General features: G+C 42.7%; 1 protein-coding gene across 1 annotated transcript; it reads left to right on the top strand.

The window, feature by feature from the left end:
• The first annotated feature begins 2,396 nt into the window (after positions 1-2,396).
• LOC136364481 (uncharacterized) lies at positions 2,397-3,773 on the top strand. Its single transcript, XM_066324455.1, has one exon. The coding sequence runs from the start codon at positions 2,397-2,399 to the stop codon at positions 3,771-3,773; it is 1,377 nt and encodes a 458-aa protein (XP_066180552.1).
• Positions 3,774-11,083: the final 7,310 nt, after the last annotated feature.

The following is an 11,083-nucleotide window of genomic DNA, read 5'->3' as shown; positions in this document are numbered from 1 at the left end:
CCAGTTCAAGATATTCTATGATATAGTAAGAAAAATCTGTCCTGTATATATTTGCATGATATGCCTCAATGTAATGTAGACATACTTACCCATGAGTAGAGAAGTGTTACAACTGCTAAAACTTATTTTTAGAGATGGACAAACACAGAAGCAGAAAGGGAACACACAGGTTAGAGTAGGTTCTGTGGTGAAGAGACCAAAGAGTGCAGGAAATACACCCCTGGCTCTTGTAGTGTCTGTAACTACTCTTAGACTGAGCATCTGATGCTGAGATTTGAGAACTAAATGTTTGATAGCTGAAGAGTGATGTATCTACACTGTGTTCCAAAAGATCTGAAGAAGTTATCATCTATGTTCGTGCTTTGAAAGGCCAAATAAACTTTGGTGTCAGAGGGTTAAAAAATCAGAAGCTGTCCATGATGAAAGACATTGGTAGAAGAACTAACTTATGTAAGCCAATAAGGGTGCTTGCACTAAGGTACAGAATTCTGTTTTCATACGTGTACTAGAAGTTATCAGTTCTCTGGACTGTGTTCTTCCCAGCGACACACGTTAAGTATCTCCCACTGTTGTGGCTTTAACAACCTTCCTGCAGATGCTGGAAGGCTGCCACACAGAGTGCAGCCCGGGCAGTAACAGCAGGAGCTTCTTCATTAGACTCCCTTCTTCAGCAGGGCCTGGGAATGACAGCTGCTTAATTCCCATCTTTTGCATGAGAGAGATCTTTCCTGTGTAATGCAATCTTAAGTTTATGTAGCATATGTTAATAGGTCACATGAATCTTCTGAGGACATTGATTACTTGGCTGTTAGCTTTCATTTAATTCATAACTGAATGCTCTAGAAAGACTACTGTGCTGAATTATCTTCACATTCTCCGGTAGATTTTATCCTTTAAGGGAAAAAAAGCTATTTATGTATCCTTGGCATTTAAATCACCGATTTTTGCAAAGATATCAATTCTAAAAATAATTTTTTTAATTTGCTGAAGATTATGACAATTATTTGCCTCTTCCTTTAACTTCTGAGCCAATACTGGTTGCCACAGCTTGATCTCATTTGCTGTCAAAATGCAATACATCGTATACCTGTAGCAGAAATAACTCTTAAAAGGAGTGGAGGATTTGACATAATTTTTGAACCTAGGTGATGCATAAGGAAGATCAATAGTAACCTAAAACCCCCAGTTTTTAGGGTAACCTAAAATAGTAATCTGAAAATCACAGAATGTGCTGTGCTCTTGTAATAGTCCAACAAGAGTAAGTAACAAATCTATTTAAATGTTACAAAACCTGATTCTAATGACAGTGAGTAATTTGTGAGAAATGCAGAATATCTCAGCATTCTGACTGAGGTCATGTTTTTTTGCCATCTGCAGAATGAGATGAAATAAGTGTTAGGTTTTGTTCATTTGCTTCTTTAAGCAATATTGTGTTCTGTTTATGTGTCAAGAAGAAAATAATCATTAAAGTAATCTTTAATGGAATGATGAATTAGGATTATTTATCTTTGCCATATATCTCATATTTCTTAAAAATATGTCAATTTGATAATTCAGAGGCTGGAAAAGTTTCTTAATCTTACAATTTTCAAGTCACAGATGCTTTAACAGTTTCTTGTTTCCGACATTCAGAATGATAATGTTTGGGTCATGGGCTTCCTAAAATTTGGTGACAAGTGATAACACAAATAGGGCAACTGTAGCAAAAGGGTGTGCAGACTTATTTATTAAACACATTCAAGTGCTTTCTGGCTGGATGCTCCACTAATCGGTGTGTTACACCTATTTTGATATTGTAATGCCATTTTTATTTTCAGAATGGGACAACTTCTTGAACAAATTGAAAAGATTTGTCATTTTGCTGTGCGTTGATGCCTGAATAGATCACAATAATTAGGCGATGTGAGATCAGTTGGGTTCTGAAAATGTTGATGCAGCTTATGATGGCATGTTTTCAGAAATCGCTTGACTGTACTTCACTTCCCTGCCTGAATGTGTCAGATGTGAAGACCCATGAAAAGTAAATTGTAAACCAGCTTTTGCCTATTATCCGAGTGTGTTTGCATTGCCTTAAGAAAGAAGTTAAGGTCTGAGTAGAAACTATGTGGGTGTTGTCTTGAAGTTAAAATTTCAAACGTCCAAAATCCAGGAGAATAAACCAATTCAAAGCAAATTGCACTACGTTATCTAACTCAGGGAAAACAAAGTACTTGTCTCTGTGTGTAGCAAGTGGGAGAAGCGGTCTGGAGAAGAGTCAGCATCTCTCAGGTCAGAGGAGGGAGTTGGTTCCTGATAGACGTGGCCACACGGCCTGAAGTTAGTATTCTTATAACAGTATGGGAATTACTACTTGCATAAGCGGGGGTTACAGCCTCGCACCACTGCGGATGCCCGGGATGTCCCCTGGGGAAGGCACCATCCCTCCTCCGCAGCGTTTGTATGACAACACTCACGGCTGCCGGAGCCGCCGGGCTCTGTCCTCGCACGCCCCGCTGGCCGGGAGCTTCCTGCCGCCGCAGTTCCCATCCCACCGTCCCCATCCCGCCGCCCCATCCCGCCGTGCCCATCCCGCCGTCCCCATCCCGCCGCCCCATCCCGCCGTGCCCATCCCGCCGTGCCCATCCCGCCGTGCCCATCCCGCCGTCCCCATCCCGCCGTCCCATCCCGCCGCCCCATCCCGCCGTGCCATCCCGCCGTCCCCATCCCGCCGTGCCCATCCCGCCGTGCCCATCCCGCCGTGCCATCCCGCCGCCCCATCCCGCCGCGCCATCCCGCCGCCCCATCCCGCCGTGCCATCCCGCCGCCCCATCCCGCCGTGCCCATCCCGCCGTGCCCATCCCGCCGTGCCATCCCGCCGCCTCATCCCGCCGTGCCCATCCCGCCGTCCCCATCCCGCCATGCCATCCCGCCGCCCCATCCCGCCGTGCCCATCCCGCCGTGCCCATCCCGCCGTGCCATCCCGCCGTGCCATCCCGCCGCGCCATCCCGCCGTGCCATCCCGCCGTGCCATCCCGCCGTGCCCATCCCGCCGTCCCCATCCCCCCGTCCCCATCCCGCCGTCCCCATCCCGCCATGCCATCCCGCCGCCCCATCCCGCCGTGCCCATCCCGCCGTGCCCATCCCGCCGTGCCATCCCGCCGTGCCATCCCGCCGTGCCCATCCCGCCGTGCCATCCCGCCGTGCCATCCCGCCGTGCCCATCCCGCCGTCCCCATCCCGCCGTCCCCATCCCGCCGTCCCCATCCCGCCGCGCCATCCCGCCGTCCCCATCCCGCCGCGCCATCCCGCCGTGCCATCCCGCCGCGCCATCCCGCCGTCCCCATCCCGCCGCGCCATCCCGCCGTGCCCATCCCGCCGCCCCATCCCGCCGTCCCCATCCCGCCGTCCCCATCCCGCCGCCCCATCCCGCCGCGCCATCCCGCCGTGCCATCCCGCCGCGCCATCCCGCCGTCCCCATCCCGCCGTCCCATCCCCCCGTCCCCATCCCGCCGTGCCATCCCGCCGTCCCCATCCCGCCGTGCCATCCCGCCGCGCCATCCCGCCGCGCCATCCCGCCGTCCCCATCCCGCCGTCCCCATCCCGCCGCGGGGCGCGGGTGCCCCCAGCGGAGCCGGGTTACGGAGGCGGCGGGCGCTGCTCTCGCCCAGCAAACGCTCTCAAGCGGCCGCGGTTGGCGGGCGCGATTTAATGGTCCAGCGCTTTAGAGCGGCTCAGGGCGGATCGCTGTCAGCGCTCCCACTTAACGCAGTTATAACTGTTACTCTTCTTAGGTAAGATTTAGTACAGCCGCGTTTGCTTGTGCTTTGCGTGCCAGGTTATCTTTGCCTGTGCTATTTCAGTCGAACTCGTGCTTTGTTGCAGGAAAATGGTTATGTGGTGTAGCACGGTTTTGGAGCTTCTTCTTAAACACTTTTCCCGCTGCCTTCCACGACTTCCTGTGAACGTGACATGAAATAACTTGCTTTTGTTTGGTTTTGTTTGGTTTTGGTTTTGATTGTTGGGGTGTTTTATTTTGTTGTGTTTTTCGTTTGTTTATGTTTTATTCACGAAGTAACTCTATTGTGGCAAGGGGTTCTCATTAGGACAGCGTTCTGGCTGCTGTAAAGGGTGCTAGCATTACCTGAAGTCAAGATAGATCAGGAAAATTTAGGATTAGAAATGTCAGTGCGGAATCACAGACTTGTCTGGCAGGATCACAGTTAGAAGTGCCGGGTTACATACGTAAAAGGCCGAGTAACTACTGTTTGTTCCATGCTCACCTTTTTACAAGTACTGGGGTGGAAGGGGAGCAAAGGTTATGCTATTAATAAAACCTCTTCTCTGTGATTTACGTGCTCAGTGAATTGCCCGTGCACTGGCTGCGAGCGACGGCGTCTCCTTTTCCGAGGCTGCTCCCCCATCTAGCGGCAGCTCTGTGCCTTGGCTGCCGGGAGAGGGATGGAGATGCTCGCCCCTCACCGCCCGCCTTAGGCACAAAACTTACTCGTGGATTTGAACTGCAGACTGCAAAGTTGGAGTCTATCTAGACCAATCAATAAAAGCTTTTAGTTTAGTTTTTAGTCAACTTAGTTTTTCTGCGGATGTTAATAGAAATTTTAATAGAGAAGAATGGGATTTAAATCAGGGAAACTACCTTGTCTGTTGGGAACTTTGTAGGTGTGAGATTATTTCATGTAAAATGTGGAATGAGGCTAGCCCAAACACTTACTACTAAATCTGGAGATAAGAATTCAATCACTCTTGTAGATCATTAAGTATTAAAGGTGTGCTTGTCAGTGCTATATTTACATTTTCCCTTTAAATCATTATTTCTTTAATAGCTCACAAGTCTCCAAATTGATGTTATTACCTATATCTTTGGGCTGAAGACTTTTACATTTCTTTTCTGTAAAACTTAATGTATAAACCCTGTCTTAATGCACCTTTGTTTCCATACCAAGATTCTGTTACTAAAAATTCAAGACTAAATGTTCTGTTTGGCAGAGGGTTTGTTACTAATAAAAATTAGCCATTGGCTCCTGTGCAGTGATACCAACGACATGATTTGGTTACTGGTAACCTTCTATAACAGAAAGCTCCTACAGAAATGCTCTTTGCTGTTGAAAGAGCCTGGAGACTGTAATGTTAATTGTAGTGTCCAGGCAAGCTTGACAGATACCAGACAAAGAAAACCCAATAGTTAAATAGCATCTAATCTTGATTGTCCCTATAGAAACTAGAATATACCAGCAGATATAGCTATTTTCTCATTCAAGTTCAATGCAGGAGCTCACATACTGGAGATTTGTAGGGTTCTTTGGGGTTAAGTCAATAAAATACATTGCATATATAGAAGAACTTCAGTTCTTGATTTGAATGTTTAGTAGAAAAAAGCATAGCAGAAAATCTCTGGTAATTGTGAAATTTGAACCTTGTTACTACAGTCTTTGTAGCTGTAAAATTATCCCATCAGGCAAACATAATTAACTTATTTAAATTAATGTATTGAAAACTATAATACTTCATTAAACCTGTATACTTGTCTCTTTAGTTATACTGACACAAAGTCTGTCAGTGTACATGCCAGCACAGGTATGTATAGCCCGGCCCTGCAGTCCTGGAGTGTTTTCATTGAGATTCTTTATCTGGTTCCAAAGAGGTCTTTAAGCATCGCTGCTTCCTGGCATTTTCGATGCATTAATAATGCATCTTTTTATTATTATTGCAGTTTTGTTGATATAAAAGCCTGCTGACGTAGATCACAGTCAGGTGAAAAACTTTGTTTTTAAGCTTTGGAGTTCAAAGCACTCATAAACTAGCATCCTTGGGAGGCTGAAATCCACTGTTTCTTTATCTTCTTCCACCACGTATCATCCGGCATGTTTGACAGCTCTGTTGCCTCTGAACATCAGTATTTTTCCTGGCCACATGATTGTTTTCATGCCTGAGGAGGACATGTGTGTATTTTATGTCTAGAATAGGACTGTAAAAGTAAAAACTGTTCCAAATTTTTAAGAGTAAAGGTAGTGGTTGACAAAATTTTCCCTCTGACTGTTTTAAAATCCCTTTAGTGCAGTTTTGAGGCTGAGTCGAGTTGACCAGTAGAAAACACTTTTGTAGCCTGGTTTCAGCTACAGAATGTAAAAAATTTCTCTGATTTGTCTCTCCAGATAATAAACAAAAGATCTTTTGATGCCGTGTTATTAAAACAAGCCCATTGTAAATAGAGGATACAGTTAATGTAAGACAGAGTGTTCTGAGAGGGCAAAAGATTTAAAATGTAAGATAAACCTAATTGCAGTTATTTTAGATGGAACTGCATTGGTCTGGAAAAACCTTTCAAATTTATCTGTATATGTGTAATTTGAAATTAAACCCTAATTTAATTAAGGTTAAATTTAAACTCAAACCCCGTCGCTGTCCTGCAGTCTTGGCTCAGGTATGGTCTAGGAAGTTCTAAAGCAAAATTGGACTGAGATGGTCCCAGGCAACTGTTTAAGGCAGTCCTTCATGTGGCTGGGGCTGCTGTTAACATAGCACGTAATCATGTTTAAAAATAAAAATATTATCCAGCCACACAAATTTGTAATCTGTCAGACTTTGCAGGTGCATTTGAAGATGAAGGAGTTGGAACATTAGTGAAGATTTTTTTATCGTGGGTGCTAACAGGCTGTAGTAATGCCAAGTACATGCTGTGATCTTTATGGAACAGCTGCAATTTCAACAGCTGTAGTGATGTTCTGGTTTATGTCACTTGGGGATGCTTTGTTTTAACTTAGGCTAAAGTTTAACTTTTAAAGTTTAACTTTTGTGCCACAAGGCAAGAAAATTTAGGGAAGAATTAGTGGTAAGTAATTCTTAACTACTACTGTTGATGTTATGAATTTATTGCACTTGGAACATCCCAGCTGTAACTAGCAGAGATACTTCGGTTCATTTCTAATAAATGTGAAAATGCCTTTGGATGTGTAAACGTGTCCATCTGGTTTTCTGGAATTATACTGTCACCAAACAGGCACCAAATCCCAAGATGCATAAGTCTGTGACTGTCAAAGACTCGTGGTTGCCTATAATTTTCATCTTCTTCCATGATTGCCTCTTACAATAATACTGAGCTTTGGGAGATTTTATCACACACCCAGAGGCTTCTAGCTCAAAGCATACTGAGATAATTCATGTGTATGATGCCAAGTCATAGCATTACATACAAACCACTTCTCAGTTACTCAGTAGAAAAAATAACATTTCCATTATCCAATGGGGGATAATAATTTTACTGTCTTGCCAGCTGCACATGTTATTCATTGATATTATTTTGTCCAGTGGGATATGGAAACAATTAATTTGATTCTAGTCCTTTCTAGAATATTATTTTGTTAAGAGTCATTGAAAGGTTTGCTCAAAACTCTTTATAGTTATTAGTCTACCTTTTAGTCTACCTTTAAGAGGTTTGCCTTTAATCGTTAATTCAGAAATCCAGACTATCTTCTCTCATAGGAACCATTTCTTAAAGCTACTTTTTAAAAAGATGGGTAAATTGTGTAATATTATTTCTAAATTTCCCTGCAACATCTGTATTTTCATGTATTTCATCTCAGTCACTGAGCATGTTTATTGATTTCATAATGAACCAGGGAACCTGAGGTTAGATGATCTCTCAAAATACCTTTCAGTATTTTGGGCATTAGAAGAGCCCAAACCAACTATTTAATTTCTTTTTTCATTTTTCAGGAAAAATTCAGTGGATGAGGCTCAACACCACTCAATTCCATTTATTTCATACTTTACTACTCTTACCAGTAGAGTAATTTCGTAACAGTTCAGTCTCCCTTCCTGCAACCAAGATTATTGCTTCTCACCCCATCTCCGGAAGATGAAGAGAACAGCTTATTCTCTTCTCTGCTTCAGCCTTTTCCCTTTTGAGGAAAATGTTCCTTGTAGATTTTTCTTTTCTGGATAAAATAAAATAAATATATTCAGTCTATTCTCCTTATCATGTTCTGGACCACTGATTACTGCTTTCTTCTCATCAAGACTGACACTCAAAACAAAACACAGCCAAGTGTTTGCCTTGTCCTGAGGTTTACAAACTCTGCTCTGAAGTATGTGTCAGTATGTTTACAGTTTTTTACTCAGTACTGTTGACCTAAATCCAGCCTGTGGTCTGCAATGCCTTCTGGATCTGTTTTAATACCAGTCATCACTCTTTTACTTCTGTGAATTTGGTTATTCCTGGTTGTCTTCATTATTTTGTTCGTTTTCAATTACTATGGACTGTGACATTCATTCTAGATCCTGTTTGGATTCTGCTATTCTCACAGTCCTTTCCAGCTACAAAGATTAGTATATCCTACCAGGCAGATGCTGCCTAAATCTAAATGAGTCAACTTGTTGGCTGTAGCTATGGGACTGCACACAGGAATTGAGCATACTGCTTATGTGGGTCTGCATGCCTTTTCATGCTTGACTTTTGGGGTTGCATCTCATTTTGCATCTGTTCATTAAGTACATGGTCCTCATTCCTTCAAATTCATGCATTTCCACTTCCCATAATTCCGTTTCATTCACTTGCCAAAAGGTTAAACAGCAAATCCAAAATCTGTTCACATTGTCCACTTGTATACTGCATGAGAGGGGATGGATTTGGAGGGGTTATGCCAGACCAAGTTTGAACTCAGCTGTTTTCTTCAATGAATATGTAGTTCAAATATGCCACTTTTTACTTCAGCTTAAGACAGAAATATCTGAAACTTGAAATTACAAGACTGATGGATGCAGGAAGATTTGACTCTCTTTTTATGGATAAATTCTGTACTTATTAGGCTTAAAACAAGAGCTATGGTTAGGTGTTAGAAGTGAGCCAAAGGCTTAGTGATGAAATAGTCATGTTGTTTAGTTCATGTTTCAATATGTACAAACAAAATCCTCTCGTGCATACAGATTCCACATGGAAGTGGTTTAACAAATGACAATGTATTATGTTTCCTCATCCCTTAGCTTTTTTAAAGCAGATTTTATTTTTAACTGCTTTGAGTCATGTTTTAGTTTCACTTCCATGAAGAAAGCTTCAGCTATATAAGGTCAAGTGGTCTGTTCATTCAGGATGCATCACTTCCTTCTAAGAGCTGACAGGTTAAACACACTTCCTATGTGCTCTGGACACATCAGATACTGCTTTGTTCTCTTTATTTGATATGTCTCTTCTGTGGGAGGATTGAAAATAAATAGGAACTTCAGATCATGTTAGTCATGCTTATAAGGCTTCCAAGAGTGTGATCTCTTCACGTGGGCTGATGCCTCCCTCTGAGCTGTTTGTAAATATTCATTGGACTCCTATTCTGCTCCTCTCTATTGCCAGCAAATACCTGAAATCAATGAACCATATTAACTAAAAGTAGCCTTTTGACATCAAATTTTGTCTTGTATGTATGTTTGTACCCAGCAGATGTCTAATGTCTTCCAAAACCATTCTCTCTGGTCATGCTCTTGTCATTCTTGCAGAGGTGTTTACCAGCCTCCATGCGCAGTTTTCTAAGGCTGTTTCTCTCCATCTTCCACCAGCACCTCAACTTGGCTCAGCACCTGCTCACTCTCTGTTACACAAAAAGAGAATATTTCCTGTAGATTCTGTTGCATGAAGAGGAAGTTTTGCAAAACTGTCCTCTCATCTTTGCCCTTCATTTTTCCAGGCTCTGATAACTAGTCAGGCAGTTGATAGTGTAGCTGTGGGGCCAAAATTATGCAGAGAACATTGAAAGAAACTAAATGGTATAGCAGCCAGTGCAGAGGTGGATGTATACTGTATGTTTGTTTAAAGATTTAGTTTTTGTTGGAATAAGTTATCCCATATAGACTAAAGAGCAAATAAGATACATACCCAAACAAGCATCTAAATGCTCTCTTCTTTCAAGATCCTGTCTTGATTTATACTTTGCCTAGAGTTTCCTAGACCTCAAGCTGAAGGAAACCTAAATTCAAGTCTTATTTATCACTCCTTTTTCATTCTTGTTTATATTCATAATGTTGGAAATAAGTTGAAATTCAAATTATATCTCTGCATAGAAAAAGCCTAAAGAAGTTGATGACAAATGTGCTGTTCATTGCAATGAAATTCAGTGCAATGTCCGTGAAGGTGCTTATAACCTTCACTTCCTGGAGATTCATTGATAAGTATTAAAGCGGAATACTGAAGTAAGGAAGCTGGAGCATGCCAAAAGACATGCTTAAAACCTAGTATATTTTTGTCTAAAACTGTATTACCATTGCTTTGGGCATGAAGTATTCTCTGCCAGCACTGATGAAGTGGTTCCGGTAGTTTCATTCAAAAGAAGCAGTGAGAAAGTGCTTTTCTTCTCACAGTCTCCAGTTTCCGTCTCTCTCACATGAGATCTCTAACTCATTCTCCAGAAACAATATAATTGTAACCAACTCTCTGCACAAACTTTAATCACGACTCCACAAACTCACTCCAAATAACTCTGCCACCTGCAGTGGTTAACTCTGCTAATAAATTTGTTTGCAGATCCCAACCACAAATTGTACTGCCTAATAGTTTGCCATCCAGGACTGTCAGTAGTCATTTCATGTTTCAGTAGTGCTTGGTGTCCCTGTCCACCATGGGCTGTCAGGGCATTAGTCACAGCACAGTCACACGGTTGTCAACTCTCGCTCCTGACAGCTCAGAGGCAGGCAGACTCTGTGGGAAAAGGGAAGTACTGTCCCACCCATTTTATAGAAACAGGACTGAAGTATAAGGACACAGGACTTAACAACAGTGCTGCAAAGACTGGAGTTGTTACCTGGTTCAGTCTTGAGTCTCAAGGACCAGACTTCATCAAGATTCTTTCTATCATTGCAGCATCTTGCCGTGTGCAAGGTTCATGTACCCAGACTACACATTGCTAGAGCTGTAGTATCATTTTCACAAACACCCAGCTGCTTTTTGAAAGAAGAGAATTTAGCTATGCATATCGAATACTTCATAGTCACGAAGTTCAAATATTTGATGTTTTACAAAGGAAGCTTACAGTCAGATTAGAACTTAATAATGACAATTCTCTTTTGAGTCATACCTTTCTATTTTCCAGAGAGGAGAAACAAACATA

Source organism: Sylvia atricapilla, chromosome 8, assembly GCF_009819655.1.
Source record: "Sylvia atricapilla isolate bSylAtr1 chromosome 8, bSylAtr1.pri, whole genome shotgun sequence".
NCBI lineage: Eukaryota > Metazoa > Chordata > Aves > Passeriformes > Sylviidae > Sylvia > Sylvia atricapilla.
This window is presented reverse-complemented; position numbering and strand designations above follow the sequence as displayed.

Coding starts and splice junctions, on each gene's coding strand:
- LOC136364481 (XM_066324455.1), top strand. CDS start 2,397: ATGTCCCCTGGGGAAGGCACCATCCCTCCTCCGCAGCGTTTGTATGAC.